This window comes from Lytechinus variegatus, chromosome 5 (genome assembly GCF_018143015.1).
Source record: "Lytechinus variegatus isolate NC3 chromosome 5, Lvar_3.0, whole genome shotgun sequence".
In the NCBI taxonomy this organism is placed as follows: Eukaryota; Metazoa; Echinodermata; class Echinoidea; order Temnopleuroida; family Toxopneustidae; genus Lytechinus; species Lytechinus variegatus.
Genome location: NC_054744.1, coordinates 21,868,597 through 21,889,723, shown reverse-complemented (window position 1 = coordinate 21,889,723; position 21,127 = coordinate 21,868,597). Strand labels below are relative to the sequence as shown.

The following is a 21,127-nucleotide window of genomic DNA, read 5'->3' as shown; positions in this document are numbered from 1 at the left end:
GACATATTTTCTCATCATGTAAGCGATAGTAATTCATACAAATCACATGATCAAATCTTTTTTTTTAAATTACTCCTGTGAACTGTACAGTATATAGCCCCAAATTATTCTACATTTACACACATGTATAAATAACAATAATCCACAAATCTGACAATTTTGTTCACAAATGACCTTGTAAGTCCATTTTGTTCAGCGACCCTTGTAGTATTTGAGGTGCATCTTTTATTTTATGTTGGAAGATCAGATATCAGCCTCCAGTTTGGAAAGTTTGGAATTGTTCTGTTAGACACCATCATAATGACCTGGTACCTGTTTCATGAAGCTATTTGTAAAGTTACTAATAACTTTACGCAAGACGGGTAACCCTTTCTTGTGTGACATGATCTATCCCTATGAAGCTGACTCAGCACCTGAGAACATGTTCCAGTCGTGCATAAAGTCATGCATAACTGAAAAAGCAGCTTTATGAAACACCCATCTGAGATCTCTTCCAAAAAACAATTTCTAAAGTTATGTATGATTTTACAAGAGACTTGTGAAGTCTGGAACATGTTCTTGTGCCAAACGAGATACCAAAGTTTCCCCTGTTGAATTCCAGCGGGACAGAATTTCCCAACACCCTGTTTGAATTATGACTGCATAATAAAGTTTGCATTCAAACGCTTGTTAACAGCAATAACTTGAATCTATACAGATCATATTTCAATGTTTCTGCTGGAAACCAAAATGATAACGGCCTGATTCAACACTGACGGATTTGATCCAATCGTGTGTAGAGCCCTGTGTAATAATAAAGTTATTGATAATTTAGGAATAGCTTTATGAAACAAACCTTAAGATTCAGTATGCTTCCTCCAGGGAAGTGGGAGTTTCCTGCTTCCATGGTGAAATAGCAAGTACAGCATTCCCTCTTTCTTAATTAATAAGCACCAAAAGAAAAGAATGAAAGCTTATTTGTTCAACAGGTTCACCTTGTAATGAATGTTATGAAACTTTTTTTCTTCTGTATTTCTTGATACTTTTCAAAACAAGTTTAAATAAAGCCATAAAACAACCAAAAACAAAAAGAAGCCATACATGAATTTCACTTCAATTTTTATCATAATTTCTTAACGAGACATTTTTTTTTTACACAAAACATAAGAGTTGTCAATATGTGATTTGGCTGGAAATAAGAAACTTCACATGTTTTTTGTCAACATATCTACCTTGGCCGAAAGACCCATACTTATTAAACATCTTATCTGCTAAACTTTGGAGTACCTACTTTTATCCAACTACACTTTCTGATAAAAATACCAACTCCTGTGAACATATCCAGCTTCATCTGCTTCCTATCATAGAATAAGTATCAGAATTAGGGGGTGTTGCAAAGAAATATTAACAATTCATGCTAAATATCAATAACAAATTTGCTACTGATTTATCAATGATAAGTAGCATTCAACTGTCATTTTTAGATACTCGATAGAAAGTTTTGAATTCACTAAAATATTCTTTGATTGCAAAGTGGAAGTTTCTAGCAGTGCCCCCTAAGACTATTTACTGTATACACTGTACATTTACATAATTTATTAATCTAAACTGATCTGAAAGCTACAAGCTTTCGAAATATCACCAAAATCCTCAAAATATTTTCTTCTCTATAATGATACTAAAAAAAATTATTTTCCCCACTCTTATCAAGCAAAGAATGAATGTTTACTCTGGATGATCATAAGTACACACAAGGTAAATATTTTCAAACTTCATTTCTGTAGCACACATTCTAAATAGAACAAAGATCTGATTGAAAACAAAGAAATAATTTACATCACATTATATTACAAAATCAACACTAAATTTAAGCTAACAAAGGCAATTCAAACACATTTCATTAATGTTTAGATTTTCAATAGATTATGTGACAAAAGCAGCTAAAACACCTTTATACAGGTACATTGCATTGATACACAGAATAATGAGAGAGAGAGAAAAAAAACACCATCATACTAGTAATGGACAGTGGATGTTACTTGTTCTGGGAAATAATTCCATTAGCATGTGCAATTACAGATACATTTTCATGTATTGTTCACCACAAATTTTACTGCCTTACATTGTTCTTTTTATCGTAACATCAACCACTTTCACTACACAGAGAAGTCTTAGAATTAATTTCCTAGCATGAGTACCAAATATGCTTCTGAAAGAACTTGTACGTAATTTGGACGGATATCTTCAAACACCACTGCCATTGTGAACACAAAATCGCTATCTGAATTCACCCCAACAGTGAAGAGAATACATCATTTATATAAACTGTGTGCATCCCTTTTCGGAAAGGATATAAGATTTATTTACATGGTCATCATTTTAAACTTTGAAGCCATTGAACGTGACTTGATTTCGGCATGTTTTCCACAGACCCTAGCACAATGAAATAGTCTAATGTCACAGTCCCATCAAGGAAATTGACTCGTTGGTAATGATGGGAAAGTTTTGGACTGTCTAGAGTTGGTTTTGCTGATCAGTATGACTGCATCATTAAGCCCATCGCACATTATGTGACACGATACAACATGATTTTCTAATAAATCACATATTGCATAATATGTGGAAGTTCCAAGAAGTAAATTATCTTCATTTGAAGTTCGGAAAAATGTAAGAAATAATAAAATCATAACTTTGCTTTGCAGCAAGCCCTGTGGTCAGAGTAAAGTCCAAATCGGCATCAAGCCGCAACCGATGATGGTGTCATTATGATATGGATTTGAAATTTTTCATTCCTACAGGGAGAATCAAACTACATGAAGACATAATTTTGATTTCAGTAGTCCTACCACTATTCTGAACTCTGAACGCTAAGATTTTATCGGCTGGAATGTTCATATCAAATGTTAAAACAATTTCTTTGAAATTCAGATCGCAACAAATCGCATAGAGTGTGTGCCTGGCTGAAGAGTTAACTGAAAAGTGTTTTCATGTCAACAGATGAATGGACCCTCCTCACTTCCCCTTTCTGGAATGTCAGAAAATCAACATAACTTTCTAAGAAATTATTGCAATTTCATAACAATATCAATTATATGGGGTTTTATAGGACAACTTTCCCAGTAATTATTGTAATATCTCTAATTTTACATCAACTCCGCCCAATATCATAAATACACCTTTCTCATTAGTCATTAATATACATGTACATTCTTCATAATCCTGATAGTGAGAAAATACCTCTACACCTCATGCAGGCACATAAAAAAATCTTTTATAAATATGGGACGGTTAACAATTTCTTCACAATAGATATTTGGCAAGGTTATGTTGAACTACTGGCTCTTGTACAGGTAAACAGGCATATCCTTGTCCATATATTTCAAAAATTGAGACTCATATTGAGGCTACAAAGAATAAGAATTACTAACATGTTCAATTATTCTAGTATGAACTCAATAAGGCAGTGCATTCATTATACTATATATTTTTTCATAATAGATACATGCCTGCATGTAATTTTATTTTTTGGGGGGTCGATACAAAAAATTGATGTGATATATGATTATTCAATATAAAGGTTTGAATATTCATTACTACTGGTAAACAAATAGGTTACATTTGTATACATTACAATATAGTAGCAGATAAAGCAGTATAATATCTAAATATGGAGGTCTCATTTTGTTTGTTCTATTCCAATCATCTCAGAAGGCCCACATGAGAAAAAACAGTATGAAAATATCATAAAACCTAGTCAAACTCAATCTGAAATGTTTGTAAAAACAATGAATATTTTCAACTTTGATATTAGAAATTCTGAGAAAAAAATGCATAATAGATATATGGAGTGTTCATCAGAAAACTTGCATAATTTTAGCTCTCTTGTTCTATGTGATCTGCATAATGTTTTGCATACATTTAATCAACTTTTTTTTTGTTCTTATGGCTTTGAATTTTGAAGCAAGAAAAAACAGAGAAAACAAGAAAATATAAGAAAAATATATCATCCATGAAGAAATTACAAAATATTCCTGAACTGCATACAATTTTCTTTTACGTCAAATATGATCACTCTAGGAGTATAAAACACATGTAGTGTCCTGGCTTTTATTTAATTCAGATGAACTGCATTGTAATGAAATCTTTATTAATTTTCAACTGCATTTATATTTTAACGATTTGTAGTATGGGTAAAAAAATCAATTTCTCCCCTTTTTTAACCACTGAATACAAGTACTTGTAATCAATACAAATAATGTTCCCCTCCAGAAACTTTGCTAATGCGGTCTTCTAATCATAACCAGGTCTTCTAACATGTTTGATAACATGATCTTGCATGAACTGGCCTGCACACGATGACATAACACATCTAATTTGCATGGTACCAAATCAAAATCTAATGCATATAACTATCAATGTGCCAAAATTGTTAGTAAATGCAATTTAGACACCCATAACACAAAAATAAGTGACAAATGTAAATAAAGCTGCATGAATAAATTTGATGTCATATAATATCTTAGGAATTCAAAATGAGTATTTTTTTAAAAGCTATAAAAATGAGTAATATTCTGTATCCTATCAGAAATACTCAAAATGTACATTGTACATGTATTAATAGTGATTGTGCTAACTAATATACAAATTTTTCACACATATGTTAAAAACATTATAAAGTTAAAAGTGTCCAGCAAAATACTGATTAAATCATTTTTTTCAAAACAAAATGCAAAAAAAAAAGGTTTAAAAATGAGCAGCATGATTTTATTGACTGAAAAAATGTATCTGAACTTAATGAATGTGCAAAAAAAAAAAAGTTAATAAGTGAAATTGATGTGATACAATCTCTGGGATAAACCCTTTGCATTCCAAAATGAGACGTAATTATTGTGGAACAGAATATGTTGATTTTTTTTCCCAATTATAATTACTTTGACTTTATTTCATCTTTTGTTGCAGGATTATAAGACATATAAAAGTCATGAATATTTCGAGCTCTTTATTTGGGGATCATTTTCTGAGTAAGTATGAGGCGACTGATATATTTCCACACAAGCAGCAATGAACCATGGTCATATGATTGTATTAGTATGCAATATATTCAAAATAGATTAGTCCTCTTTACACAACATTTTAAATGCTTATAATGACAATGATTTTATCTGCAACAAACAATGCATCTGTTGAATTTAACCGTGGATGACTCAATTCTTTAATCTCAGTAGACTTTATAAAAAGCATCATGTGGTCTAGTGGTCAGAGCAATGGTTTCATGATTGTGAGTTTGAGTGTGCGAATCCCTGTTCGGCCATTATTTCCTCTTAAATAAAAAAATATTATGAGGCCTAAGAGTAATTTCTGTGGTTTAGAAGCTCAGCCAGTATGACCGTGTAACATATAGATGTAACCATTTGACTAATAATTTGAAATAATGTAGGATTTTGCTTAATATTTTGACCTGGTAACATAATGTACAATCAATCATACATGTACAACTGATTGAACTTGTAATCTACAGCACCCATTCACAATTATCATATTTACTTGCAAATATTGATTATATCTTTGGCATCAAAGCTCATTAGTGTGACTTGGGTATTAGTTTGTGCAACTGCTGCCAAAAAAATATCACTTTTATTTTGACCACTACACTGAACACTGATATGAATACATGGATCTGTTCACATTGCACAATATATTCATCATGCTGCATATAAAAAAAATCAACTCGTATCAAACTTCTTGGCAATGTGTTATCAGCTCTTGCATTCTTAATGAATTTTAGCACCACTCTGCTATACATGAACCGCCATCTTATATTATTGTTAGTAAAAAGAATGTCAGCAACCCGACCAAATGTACACAATGATATGTGCCACGGGTAGTTATGTGATACATGTACAACATGGGTGTGTATTACAGCACATACATGTAATTCCATCAAAATTCACATAATGCATGGATGATTGTATTAGAAGAATTTGAACACAACACATTATTACAGAATACTTTACTATTTTCAAACTTCATTATCATCCATCGGAGGCCTATAGAATTCAGAAAGACAAAATACAAGAAAGAAAGGCAGAACATTGAAAGACATCATCATACAATAGTACATAAAAATTAGAAAGACATACATTTTTGTTCTGGGGCAACTTACACACAACTTAGTGAGTGATCGTATAGTTGATTTTGACAAGTGAGTACACATATTGACCAATGCAATCAATTGCAAAAATCAGACTTATGATCAATCACTTTGTTTTGTGTTAAGGGGCCTGATTATTGACATGACACATACATTTGTTCTCAAGATGATTTAAAAACTTAATCAATGTTTGAATATGAAGAAATTTAAAGCGTGTTTTGTTGTTTTTACGCTCATAATACTATGTATTGAAGGTTATAAAAATAATGTGAACATGAAAAGAAAGCTGAATGTTCAGTAAAAACACATTTGAATTCTTCACCTAGTGCTGTTGAGTCTGCAAAATGGGAGAAACAAATAAAATAAGGATAAAAAAAGAAGTGTTAATGTACACTGAAAACAAGATGCACTTGACTCCTATCAAATCTAAATTGATTCACTGATTTACACAGATACATTGTATCTTATTTGTATTCATACCCCAATAGCTATATGTATATATTTTTTTTGGGGGGGGGGTTCTATTTTCATACAAATACGTAGGCATTCTTATCATACCTGGCTTAGATGATAGTTGTAGTAAAAGCATTTTTTCAATTAAATGGAGAAAGGGTACAAATTATATTACTTCAAATCTATATGCAATAATGTCAGCAATTTTACTTTCCTATTTATTCTTTGTTTTCATACAATTGGATCAATGGTACTGAATCTTCTATCAATTGTCTCATAAATCCTTTCTCTCCATTCCTGTATTTCTCATTGACCTCACAATATTTCACATTATATTTTGAAAATGGGTATTTGTACCAAGACTAACTCTCCAACCCTGGAACGTATACATGTAGATATCCTAAAGGCATTGACAGACATTGATTTAACTTTTAGAAATTTGTGCTGTAAGGTGCCTTTTGTCACCTGTGTCTGTGATAAATTGAAAAAATTTAGCCATGAAAAAATTTCACCTGAAAGCCATTATTTTCTACTTCAAAACAGTGACATGTACTATCCAAATTTCATTCCATATTCTACATGTATTACAATTATTGCTCCCAGCAGAGAAATCAAATTATAATTTTGCAGTCACATCTGAGAAATTTGTCTGTACGAATTTAATTTGTTTTCTTCCTGGATGTTTTGTGATCAAATGAGCAATAGTTACAATTAAAGTTCAGGATATTTTTAAGCAAGACATTTGTAATGTTAACCAATTTTGTATAAAACACTTGAAAGAGTAATTGCAGGAATACTCACTTTGATCTGGATGAGCCTCCGGTGGAGCCGAGTGATTTTTCAAATTTTTTACTCGATGGCAAGACAAATCTAGCTTGTTTCTTTCCTCCATCCCCGCTTCCTCCCGTCGAATTCAAATCAGGTTTCACAGCTGGTTTCTTCATGTCCTTGATTGTCTTATCCTACATGTAAAAAAAGCAAGGATACCCCTCTGTGAAAACTGCCCATTCTTTTGTTTTATAGATAAAGTTCATGCCATAAACTGTAATATCCTACATATAAAATACAAAAAGTAACTGATTACGTGGGTTGTGGAAATCCACAAGAGAGGAAAAACATTTGCCATGCAATTTCTACGATTGCATAGAAGACACAATGATTACTTTTTATACATGATACCGATCCCGTGAAAAGTGCCCACACTAAGTGCACTATGCCTCAGGCATTTTAAAACTCTTCCAAAGAGTAGTATTGTATATATATTATTTGAGAATCAACACAGTTTCTTTTGCCATCATCAATGACAGAACACACCTACCTGTGAACTCCTGAGAGCTTGTAGTCTGGACTCCATGCTGTTCAGTGACTTCCTCCTATCCTCATACCCACTGACCTTCCCCAAGTCCTTGAGACCTTTACGATCCTTTGGTTCCGGTGACAACGCCCGCTTCTCGTCTCCACCACCTCCTCCTGCAGCACCGCCCTGCGGACTCTGCTTTACCGATAGCCTCTTGAGAGCAGCGGCAAGCTGCTGGGGTGTGGCCGCTCTACCCGACCCAGGTTTTGGCGAGGGTGTGGTCGATGAGATGGGTGACGCCCTGCTGGAGGTTTGAGAGCGTTCCAAGGCAAGGGTGGAGTTTGGAGTTCTCTTTAGTGGTGACTCTTTTACCTTTTGACTGGTGATAAACAAACAACATACAAACAGTACATAAACATGCATTTCGTCAACTTGCTTGAATACCATGACAATTTGATTGACCTTTTCTAGTAAAAAGCTGCTTCATGACAATTTACACCATATTCACCATGCTTTCCACAGGTGTTATGAAGTGGTACATAAATATCATAAATATGGAAGGACCAAGGAATCAATCACAGAATATTTGCCATCACTGTTACTGGTGTGTAGATAGCGGGGGGGGCTTGGGGGCACAGTTCATTGAGCAATAAAAAGGAGAAAAAAAAGAAAAAGGAATAGCAAAAAATAGGTATTATTTTCTGATTATATCAACAAAATTTACAAAAAGTAGATTTCCCTTTAAATAAAAGGGTAAATTTTTTTTGGCTATTGCGACTTGTCATGCTCCCTCAAAAATTTGGCTTGCTACCCCACTTCTAATCATAATTTGATCAAACATCTTGTGTCCCTCAATTTTAAATTCTGACTATGCAAACTTTGGGTAAAGGATTCTTACAAGTATGAAGGTGAACAAAGACATACTACAGCATGCACAACGATACACTGGTTTTGACATGATCCTAAAGATTTTCATGAAACATTGTGATGGTCATTTTAACTGACAAATGATACAAGCTGCTGAAATCCTTGCCTCTGGTTGGCTGAGCGCAAACTTTTTAGTGTAAATCAATGAGAAAGCTATTCGTGAAAAGCTCTACTGGAGGGTTTTATGAAACTACTTGGACATTTTTACTGACATAAGCTACTGAAATCCTTGCCTGACTAGCTGACAGCAAATTTGTCTCAAGAATCACTCACTAAATGCATTATGAAATGCGTTTGAGTCTGATCCCACCGTCTGATCCTTTAATACCAGCTTACCTCTCTTTGGCATCTTTCTGTTTCAGTGTCAGGAGGTTGTTGAGGTTCTCCACCTCTTTGTGGAGCTCCTCATTATCCTCCTCCAGGTTCTCCTTCTCCGTCAGCACCTCCTGGTACTGACTTTCCAGACGACTGCACTTGGAGCATCTCGACTTCTCTACAGGAGACAGAGAAAGAGACAGAGAGGGAGGGAGATGATGATGACCATGTGTATCAATTCCAACAAGTTAAAATTCATTCGAGATTTCCAGTTATCAAACTTCAAACTTAATGAAAGTTCAAGTTGATTTATTTCTCATATACATGTATATACCAAAACAAACAATGTATTATCGCCAGTATGTTGTATTAGTATAATAATGATGATTCGATGTTGCAACCGCTAAGTGTAAGCGCGCCACCTTGTGTTGGTCTCTTGGCCATGGTCATTAAAGACAGTCACACGTAACCTCAAAGTTGTCTAGTTTATTTACTTAAGTCTTACTTTATTAACCCTTGGCGTGGTGGCAGCTGTATCCAATCCACCCATCGATTATGAATAAGCCTTCCTAAGTTTAATTTAACCCTGTAAATAGGGGCTAGGCACGCCGTGTTTTATATTATCGGTGGTAGACGAGAGGTTGGGTTACTTCCCGAAGTCGGAAGATAAATTTGTGTAGTCCCACATATACCATGGCCAGGGCCGCCTTGACCGCCGCGGCAGCCGTTCACGATGCGGCTAGCAGGTCGTCGCAACCATCAGGGTTGCGTCAGTTTCCTGCTAACAGGCAGATGTTGCTTAAACCTTGTTTTTGTGCCCGTACAATTGATGATTCACGGATTAATGTGGAATTAAAGAGCGGATCACAGCTCAATTTAATCACTGAATCTGTAGCAGATGATATTGGTGTTGAGATTCTTATTGATGATTTCGGTTTTGATGATTACTATGTTGATGATGTTTCCATTGTTAGTCTCGTCGATCAGACCCACATTGTGGGTGTGACTCAGTTCACATTATTCTATGATGGTTGTGAACTTTGGTTTGATGGTGTGGTAGTCAATGATGACTACTTGCGTGGTTCTCGCAGTATTGTCGCCGGGGCTCCATTTATGGAGCAGAATGATATTTCGGTTCGCCCCTCCAAGCAGTTGATCATGTTTGGAGACAGTGTTACTTTCTGCTATGCTTCCTCATCGCAAGCGGCTCTGTCATGTTTTCGTGATGTTGATCTCGCCGGCATACATTCAATTCCAACACACACTCTCCTTGATCGGGAACGTGAAGAGAATGAGAGTAAAGTGAATGATAGTCATGGATTTCACAATCATGTTACATTAGGGATCACGGTCACACCAGTAAACACTAACATACACAAAGGAGATGTTCAATATGAGACACGTGATAGTGAGACGAATGAATCTAAAAGTAATAATTGTAAATCTTGGAATGAAGACCAAAGAGATGAGACTAGTGATGGTGAGGCTCATGAAACTAACAAAGGTGAAGTGAAACCATGCATTGTAGATGATGGTTATGAGAGTAGTGATGATGGAGGTCATGACTCTAACATAGTTGATGTGAAACAATGTAATGCAGATGATGGATACATGACTAATGATGAGGTGAATGTAACAAACAGTGCTGACATGAAAGGATGGAATGAAGAGGTTGAGTATGCAGCTTGTGATGGTTTGGTTTATGAAAGTGACCAATGTGATGTGAAACAATGGAATGAGGAAAATGGATATGAAGCTAATGTTATTGTTGATGTGCTTATTGGTCACACGAGAGACGTAAAAGAAACAAGGAAAGATAATGTAGGGTCTAATGTTGGTGATGTAATTGGTCAGGATACCGATGCCAGTGTGCCCTCATTGTTCCAAGAGTGTACTGTTACAGACAGTCATGAAAGCAGTTCATGTTCTCCAGTTTCACGTTTGAGTGATTTAAGAACTTCAGTTCATTGCATTGATTGTTGGCATGGCAATGTTGCCTCTCCTACTTCGAGTGGATCGAGTCGCTCTCCACTTTCTGCCGATGATTTTCAGTCTTTGTTACTTTGGGATTGTTGCCAATCCAACGTGATCTATAGTTTCACAGAGTCCCTTGATTTTGATCTTAGTCTGAACTATTGTTCTCACTCTTTGTCTGATGTGACAATTTTGTCTAACTTGACTTTGCCGGATGTGACAGTTTCGCCTACCTTGACTTTATCTGATTTGACAGTTACGTCTACCTTGACTTTGCCCGATGTGACAACTTTGCCTGACATGACGGTATTGCCTAACCAGACTTTGCCTAACATGTCGCCTGATATGCTACTGGATCGTTGCATTGGTAGCAACCGTGTCGTTGACCGTGGAGGTACCGTGCTGCCTCATGATCAAAGGTTTGACACTCCTGGATGTGTTGATAGCATGTCCGTTACCGTTACAGCATCGGCCGATTCGGTGTTACCCTTTGTCGCGAGTCACGGCCACAGAGCAAACACTGGGGTAACCGCTATGCCTCTGTGCCCGGCTAACGTCAGCAGCAGTAGCTCTACTTCGCAAGCTATCTATCTTGCAAGGGTACCATTTGTCGTGGAATGGTTGATTTCGCAGAACTTTCAGTCGTTCACCCTGCAAGCGTCACTTTCAACTGAATGTCCATACTCGGCTAGCATCTCGATCGCTAGTAAGCAAGTTCAGTCCATCTGGACGGATGTCGCTTGCCATACTCGTCCTCCAGATCAGCCCATTGCTGCCTTAGAGCTTGGCCCTGCTGAACTGTCCACTCCTGAAGGATGTCATCATGCTCGTCCGCCAGATCAGCCCCATGCTATTCCAGGGCATGGTCCTGCTGATCTGTCTGTTCCTGAAGGATGTGCTCGTCCGCCAGATCAGCCCCATGCTAGTCCAGGGCATGGTCCTGCTGGTCTGTCTGCCGTGGTCCCTGGAGGTTGTCGTAACACTCGTCCACCAGACCGGCCCCATGCTAACCTAGGGCATGGTCCTGCTGGTCTGTCTCTCCCAGTGGAAGCGCTTCGCGGTTTAGGCCTCCATCACCTAACTATTGATGGTACAGAGACATTTGTTACTTGAGCCCGGTTCTGCTCGGCTAGCTTTCCCAAGCATTTACAGGCCCTCTGTGTCGGATAGTGACCATTACAGATGTGGACAATATGTTTTTATTTTGATTTGACTCCCAATTTTACCATGTGATCATGAGGAATGGACTAACAGGAGTTTCATCGCTTGATTCGGATTTGCCTTTTGAGTTATCAACTGATGCCTAATTGATTTTATATACCAATTACCGTGATGATTTGTTATGTTTATTTGCAGGTATATTTGCTGCGATCAACTGGCGTTAAAATGCTTTCTTTATATCATTGATAGTGATTTTGATTGTGTTCTTATGTCGAAATGTTTAATTTTATTTCTTTGCAGGTATTTTTATGTTACAGGATTGCATTTTGATAAGTGATTTTGGTTGATCACAATAAACAGCTCTATGATGTTTGTCATTGATTTGTGTGGTGTATTTTGGGTAAGTAATTTTGCCAATTATGAGTTTTGTTGATTTCATGAATGTATATTTTTATGATTTTATGCTGGTGATGATTATTTGAAATTTGCGAATATAATCCTTTCATAACAGTATTTATGTGCCTACAGTGATATTTGAGAAAATGATTTCTGCTTCGTTCTGATATTTGTGTACTTTTGTTTTACGTAATGATTTATATGCCTTGTTTTCAGACATTGTATCTTTGTGTATCATGTATTGTGCCTAGTAATGTTGAACAGTCATAAATTGTGGGTAAGTGGCTGTTTTTTGTATTTGATTCCCTTTTGCTAGCAATTTTGATGGCATTGAGATGGTATGAGACTGCTTATAATTTATTATTTTTTTGTCTTGTTGTGCCATCCTTTTTGATGATCATTACAAAATAATGTTATTGCTATTAGGGTAAGACTGTCGAACTGTGCATTAATTGTTATGGGGACATGTTGCACTGAGGTCACTATATTGCTTTTGTTTCATTATTTGAACTATTGCCGATATGTAAGTTCTTTTTAATGCAAATTTATGGTTGTTCAATTTGTGTCAAATTGTTTTTGGTGCACAGCATTAATTGAGCCTTGTGTTTTGGACTAGATTAGGGTCAAATTGCTTTTGATAATTTGATGCCTAGATAGGGATAATGATTTGTTGTTTACTCCTTTTTAAGCCCACGAATTTGGTTTTCCCATTCTTGATGATGGAGAGAGATGGGAAGTGGTGATGCCGTTTGATGTTATTTGAATTGTGACCTTTGTTGTATTAATATGTTAGTTTAGTTTTCAACTCGTTATGATACATTGGTGTCTAGATTTATCAGTCTTACACCAACGGAGATCTAACCCTTTTATTCAATAGTGAGCTAGTTACGAATCATCATGATTTTGTTATACAGATTATATTGTAAAAGAGGAGAGAAAAGTAAAAGGCAGTCACGCCAGTATGTTGTATTAGTATAATAATGATGATTCGATGTTGCAACCGCTAAGTGTAAGCGCGCCACCTTGTGTTGGTCTCTTGGCCATGGTCATTAAAGACAGTCACACGTAACCTCAAAGTTGTCTAGTTTATTTACTTAAGCCTTACTTTATTAACCCTTGGCGTATAATGCAACAAAATAATGTACATTTAACAGAAACATGTTGGCAATACCTCATTGATATTCATATTCAAAATATTTGACATAGGCAGTTACAACTTATACGATAAATGAGGAACCAAAAAGCTATGGTATTCAAGATTAATCACTCTAGGATTACATGTAAGTACAGTCTATAAAGTATGAAGTCAAGATAAGATTGTAAAAAATTTTGAAGCACATTGCCTTGTGAAATAAAAATAACATAAGAATATCGATAGCAAAATGTTAAAGAAGACTACAGAAAAGGGAATGGATATGGGAGAAAAAGGAGGCATATATTTATGTATAAAGAGTGATTCCATGTGTCAATAACAGAATAATCAGTACTTAATGTAATACCATTTATGTCATGCACCCAGAAAATATGACAATTCATTCAATCTGAAAAAGAAGTCAGAAAAAATCTTAAACCAACCGGCTGGTTCTGAAAAAAAAAAGATATATTTTTCACATAAAAAATTTGAAGTTTTCATTTGACGGGCAAATATTTCTTACCATCCCTGAGTGTATCCATATCTTTGATAAGATTGTCTTTGCTTTCCTCCAATCTCTTGTTTCTACTCTGTAGATTATTCACCATTCTATTCAGGTTACCAATCTCTTCCTGGAGACCTTTGACCTTGTCCTCATACCTGGATGGAATGCAATGTATTTTGAATCATAGTGGAGAGGATGGGGGGGGGGGGGGGGGTAAGGAATCAAGGATAAACTAAAATACACTTGAAATAAGATGAATTTAACAATAATAGCACATGTTTCTATAGCCCCTTTTCAATGATATACAAAGCGTTTGTCTTGGAGATGCCATCCTTCGAATATGTAAATTACAAGGCAGTGACAGTATTGTTCTAAGTCCAGTGCACACAGGATCACAATATTAGAAAAGATAGGTCTTCTTGTTTTGTTTGAATTGTTCCATTGACATTGAATGTTCGTATTAAAAAGAAAAATAGTAAACCTTTATTAATTAAATATATCACTTAATTTATAATAATTCATTAAATATTAATTAATTAGATATTATCAATTAATATAATTTACTATAAAATGAATTGGCAGATCCAATTAAGCTAATTACTACACATCTGCTGATGTGTAGTAATTAGCTTAAATGGATGAGCCTGCCCCTTTGAATGTTTTATCAGAAATATGGCACAATATAAATGATGTGGATCATCATCGTCAAAAATTACATACTATACAGTGCGTCCCAGAATAAACGAAACCGAGATTTAGCGATCATTTATCATAACTTAATCATAAATATAATAGACAAATGACCTACCAATTTAAAGCTTAGAATCTCCTCTTTCATCTGATATTACTTAGGTTATTTCTTATTCACGCATGAGTGAGCAAAAACAATTTGAAGAAAGGATACCAAAAACTCATTTGGCGGGGGGTATCTGGGTTTCAAAGAGAAAACCACATTTCTGAAAAGTTCAATATCTGCTCTTTAATTTGGTACCTCAATTACAGAAAATGGTCAAGAAATAAAAAAGTTCTGTTCATTTGAAATAAGGCTTGTATTTCCATAATTTCATGAGATGAACGAGTTTTCACCGATTTCCTACAGAAGCTTTCGCATGGTGAACAAAAGATTTAATGCATGGCTGATCGTCAACAAAACGGAGTGTCGAGTGAGTTTGAAAGCCAGCCTGGAGAACCTCTTCATTTTATGAAATTATTGAAATTCAAGCCTTATTTCAAATGACCAGAACTTTGTTATTTCTTGACTATTTTCTGTAATTTAGGTATCAAATTAAAGAGGAGATATTGAACTTTTCAAAAATGTGGTTTTCTTTTTGAAACCCAGATACCCCCCGCCAAATGAGTTTTTGATATCCTTCCTTCAAATTGTTTTTGCTCACTCATGCATGAATGAAAAATGATCTAAGTAATATCAGATGAAAGAGGAGATTCTAAGCTTTACATTGGTAGGTCATTTGTCTATTTTATTTATGATTAAGTAATGATAAATGATCGCTAAATCTCGGTTTCGTTTTTTCTGGGACGCACTGTATACATGTAGGGGAGACCGGGGTTAGTTGGAACGTGGGATAAGTTGAAACAATGTAATTTTCTTTAGAGCCTGTAAAATAAATTTATGCAATACTGCCCTCAATTTATTGCAATAATAACACTGTTGTATTATTAATAGCAATAAATTGAGGGCAGTATTGCATAAATTTACAGGCTCTAAAGAAAATTACATTGTTTCAACTTACCCTTTGTTCCAACTAACCCCGGTCTCCCCTACTGTGAATCTCCCCTACAATTTTTTTTTTAACTTGAAACATAGGACTGTATATTTTTTTTCTGATGTTTGTAGCCAATTTCACTAGCTACTTTAATGAGAAGTTAATGGATAGCATTATGAAGTCTGTGGCTTTTGGTCACCAAATTGGCAACTTAAGTGATGAATTCAAACTTGTGACCTATAATGAAGAAGACATGCACGTATAGTGAGTGATAAGCACACTTGTGAGAGATAGTTCCTAAGTAATAATCTATTAAGAATGGAAAACCTGACTTACCTCTTCACTTTCAAATTGCTATCTTCGGACTGAAAATTAAATGAATGAAAGAATATCAAAAGAAATCATTAACATCAAATAATTTCTGTTTGGCTAGTTCAAGCACAATATTAAAGTCACCGACAAAGGAAAACCCAAATATGCTTTTTACATTTTTATTTTCTTTCTTCCCCCAATCGCTCCTAAACCCCATACTATTTATTTTATTTCATATTTACCATTTTTATATATGTACTATCATATGATCAAGGCATGCTTTAATTGAACAGCACCAAGATAGGTGTACCAACCTTCCTTGTCTCAAATTGAAAAAGAAATTGCAAAGATAGTGCACTTTGGTAAAAACAAAATGAGTGTGAAAAGGGGGATGGGCTAAGTTTAACTCCTGTGTAAAAAAGCCTAACAAAGACACAAGTAACCAACAATACCTTAGAACACTCCAGGCCCTTAAACACCTACATGTAGCTTAGCAATTGATCGTAATGCAGATCTGAATGACTAATCCCACTGATCATTACCATATGTAAATTCAAGCATGCTAATGAAGTGTAATATCAATCACTATAATGCTTGTGGTGCAGGGTGCAGAAAACCAGAATCTAACACTGCCAACATGAAACCAATCAGCGGGAATGTGTCTCCTTTCTGAAATCCATTATATGTGTGCCCATCAAAATACAAACACACAAAAAACAAAAGTAAAAAATTCGCTAAATTGCCGATCAGTGTATAACCACTTTGTCTAGGAATAAATGCCAAACTGGAAGCAGATTTCTGGGAGATTTTGGCTTCGGCAGAATCACCTGTATTTTCCTAAAATAAGTCAAGTCAAGTCAGTTTGAAGGTATGCAATGACTTTAAAGCCGATGCCATCTCAGGTAGCATGAACATAGAAGCACTTCCAGACCTCTCTGTCCAGCATGGCTGTCCTCAATTCATTAATGCTATCAAGGCCAGAGTCTTTCTTCATAGCATCGATATAAGTGGCCCGACTTCTCCCTCTTCTTGCTGTGCTTTGTTTAAGGTTCCCAGAGGATGAGGTGATTTGCAGAGAGTTCAGCATGTCGGATGCAATGACCTGCCAAACTCATCCTTGCACGCAATTTAACAGATACTTTTGGCAAACCACCGTATAGATAAAGGCTGATATATTATATTACTGGTATGAACCAGTGTCTTATCGTACCCTGATGAGCTCAATCCCAGTCACAGCATCCCTCAAAGACCTATTATTAGTCCCACAAAATGCTTTTCAATGCCTTGGTGGTATGGAAAAGAAACCTCAAACAATCACCCTGTTGTAAAATTTATTGGAAACACTGGCAGAGTAAAATACCAGCACCTTTCACCTTACCTTAAGTATCCCATTGGGTTCTTTAAATCTAACTTTTGAAAATTTCTTTGATGAAAAAATAAATGGGGAAAAAAAAGAGTGTTTGCATTTATATGTTTATTCATTAATTTAAAATACAGCATCCCCTTTCGAGCTAAAATTTGTTTTCAAGGCTTCAAGCTTTGATAAAAATGTTGATATGACTACCTAAGGAATGTTGAACACTAAGCAAACTTTTAATGAGATATTAGGTGGTATTTCCATATGTTAACCTGGATTTTAATCCAGACTCAACCAAATTTTAGATCAAACTTTTATGGATGCTGGATTTAATTTTCCTTACGCAATTTATGTAATGCAAAGGCAATTTATACATAACATTTCTGTGGTCTGAATTCTCAATGCACATCAGTTCTGTTAGAACATTGAAGCCGATACACAGAGATGAGACGGTGTACTTTCTAATGTTTCATAACTTTTATACTTGTTTTTGTAATTCTAGAAGTGGTCATGAATATGACATGAATTTTATGATGCAGTAATTTTGTATTCATCCATGTCTTTATGTCCCAATTTAGTCACTACTTTGTATGTTTTAATTTAGCACAGTGGAGGTATTGATAGTACATAGAACTCCTATTAGAATCTTTCTTTCCTACAATTCCTATACAAATTTGCATATTTTATTGAAAATTATATTGATTTTTCTTTCATTTTTATTAACAATTTTTTGTTGATGCACTTTATTGATTTTTTGCAACATGAGAGTAATGATACCTTAAAAGAGGAGTACATATGCCCCGGTATGGATACTTTCTCTACCTTTCTCCATCTATGACTTCATCAACAATATCTTAAAATCTGTTGACATACCTTTCCTTCCATTGCTCTGTTCATGTCTTCAAGGATGGTCAGTTCATTCTTTTGTGTATCAAGTTTTTTCCTCAGATCTCTCAGCTCATCATCCCTATAGACAGAGTAAAGTAATAGATCACAAGGTGTGGACGGAATCTCTAAAAGGCCATCTACTTGACCAGAAGGTAAGATATCATATCTCACCTTGTCGACTTAATAGCCATATAAACAGGGCAAGGTATGTTGTACATGTAAAGAATTGTTATCGTCATTGGGAGATACATTATCTTACCAAGTCAACTTGATAGCATTTTAAGGTTGACATGGAGAGATATATTATTTTGCCAAATCAACATATAAACATTTGTAAGCCGACGTGACAAGAAAAGGTATCTCGTACAGTTGACTTACTGGTTTTATGTTGTCATGGCAAGATATGCAGTACACGTAGATAGCGATAATGTAACTCGCTATGATGACTTGTAACTTTTTCTAAGTTGACTTGGCAATATTACCCATCTTGCTATCTTGTTGGGTAGATGGCATGTTACAACTACAGGAGCATTGAGAAAACTGGATTACTTTTTGTTGACAAAAAAGCATCACTTAAATCGACCAATGAATCATATTCTAAATGTTAGACATGAAAATGATAACAAATGATTTATCATCAATAACGACCACTGTCGTGACATAGTGTGATTGCTTGTCTTTCATCTTTTATCTAATCACAATTTTATCATAATTAGAATTTCATCATCATAGCTGCTATCAGCTATTGTAAACATTTGTTTCTTCAGACTTTTATTACATTATCCTCATTAGCTTTGTTGTCTTTGCAATATTATAAAATAAGTTTTTTTCTATACCAAACATGATGCAGACAAAGCAACTCCACATAAGTCTTATAATACTGATGAAAGCTGAGAAAAAGAATACTCAACACTGACGCATTGTCTTGTAGTGAATCTAGCCTTCGTTTCAGGTCCATCTTCTCTCTCATCAAATTGTCATACTGTGAAAATAAAACGGTAAAATATACTAGATATGAATTCTAAATGTCACTCAGTTGCAGAACTTAAAAAGGATGAGGTCTCAAAAACTAAAACAATTGCTTTCAATTGCACGTGATTTTACAAACTGACTCAAATCCTGTTTTCAGTAAAAAGTATCAGTTTCTGAAATGCATACCTGTGCTTCATTTCAAATATTGAAAAACTGAATTTGAATTGCAAATAAAATTATTATTATTTATAAAAGAGTAGAATGTATGCTTTAAATGGTACAAACAACTGACCTAGTTTCTTTCAACGTGCAAAGTTATGAGCCTCTGAAAAAACGTGATTATCACAAAATTATGTTTTGGAGACCAGCTGTGGTTTGAGCCGGTTAGTAAAATCACTGACAATACAAGGGGTCGGTTTGGTGTTTCATAGAGCCATTCATACGTTGCAAATGACTTTATGCACGGCTGGTGACCCTTTCTTATGCTACATGATATATCCCTATGTAACTGCTTAGCACCTAAGAACATGATCCAGTCATGACTGGTGACCCTTTTTGTGCTACATGATATATCCCTATGTAGCTGCTCGGCACCTAAGAACATGATCCAGTCATGACTGGTGACCCTTTTTGTGCTACATGATATATTCCTAATGAAGCTGACTTATCACCTAAGAACATGTCCCAGTCGTGTATATAGTTGTGTAGAACTTAACAAAATGCATTGTGAAACACCCACATGTACATTACCATCTTTGTGAATTTTGGCCCATAACAAACAGTTAGAAGCACTAAATAAAAAATGAGTAAAAATGGACAATCAAACATTCTGAGAAAAACTGAGGAATAGATTACTGAGGAAAAAAAGTGAGTAATATGGGATGATTTGAAGGCAAGATTACTAGAAACCTCTCTTATTGATAGAGAGATATTTTAAGCCTTTGAAGCTGCTCTAACAAAAAATTAGAAATTAAAAAAAAACGGCAGATGAGAGTTTCAACAAGTGACTGCTAGCTTTACATACGTTAGTAATTTGAAAGAGAGCTGGTTCATGTGTACCTTATCATGCGATTCTCTGAGCTGGTTATCCTGATCTTGAATCTGAGTCTCTTTGATCTTTATGGTGCCATTGACCCTAGCTAGTTCCGCTCTCACACTCATCAATTCATCTTCTACCTCATTCATCGACTCCTGAAATTCAAAAGCAAAAAGAATGCATCAGTGATCAGTAAATGTTGTCAAACAATTTGTATCTTTTTGTCTACTTATCTATCCTAACCAGCCATCCACTTATCACATCTACTTACACATCTACCAAATCAATCCATCCATCCATATATCTATTGTTCTACCTATATATTGACCAAACTTTGTATACATTTTTGTATTCATCTATTTGCATGTCTATCTATCTTTTTCCCATCTGTCTCATGGCCTGTGTATGTATCTGTCATTTTGTCTGTATGTTCTGCCTTGCTACCTATGTATCAAGCTTTATTTATTCACAGATATATCTATCAACAAATCTATTATCCATCTGTCCACCCATCCACCCATCTATTTATCTATCTATCTAACTGTCTA

General features: G+C 35.2%; 1 protein-coding gene across 5 annotated transcripts in view; it reads right to left on the bottom strand.

Annotated features, from left to right (window-relative positions):
- Positions 1-1,620: 1,620 nt before the first annotated feature.
- Positions 1,621-21,127, bottom strand: part of LOC121415728 (myosin-11-like) — a 56,308-nt gene continuing 36,801 nt past the window's right edge. For 4 of the 5 annotated variants that reach the window (XM_041609051.1, XM_041609054.1, XM_041609052.1 and 1 more), the window contains 10 exons: positions 20,603-20,734; positions 19,489-19,553; positions 18,557-18,650; positions 16,351-16,379; positions 14,309-14,445; positions 9,144-9,300; positions 7,902-8,259; positions 7,385-7,545; positions 6,453-6,467; positions 1,621-6,026 (listed from right to left, as the gene is read on the bottom strand). In XM_041609051.1, coding sequence (XP_041464985.1) covers positions 5,999-6,026; positions 6,453-6,467; positions 7,385-7,545; positions 7,902-8,259; positions 9,144-9,300; positions 14,309-14,445; positions 16,351-16,379; positions 18,557-18,650; positions 19,489-19,553; positions 20,603-20,734 — 1,176 coding nt within the window. In that variant the 3' untranslated portion in view covers positions 1,621-5,998. The remainder of the gene's footprint in view (positions 6,027-6,452; positions 6,468-7,384; positions 7,546-7,901; positions 8,260-9,143; positions 9,301-14,308; positions 14,446-16,350; positions 16,380-18,556; positions 18,651-19,488; positions 19,554-20,602; positions 20,735-21,127) is intronic. The other variant, XM_041609053.1, reaches the window with a different exon arrangement.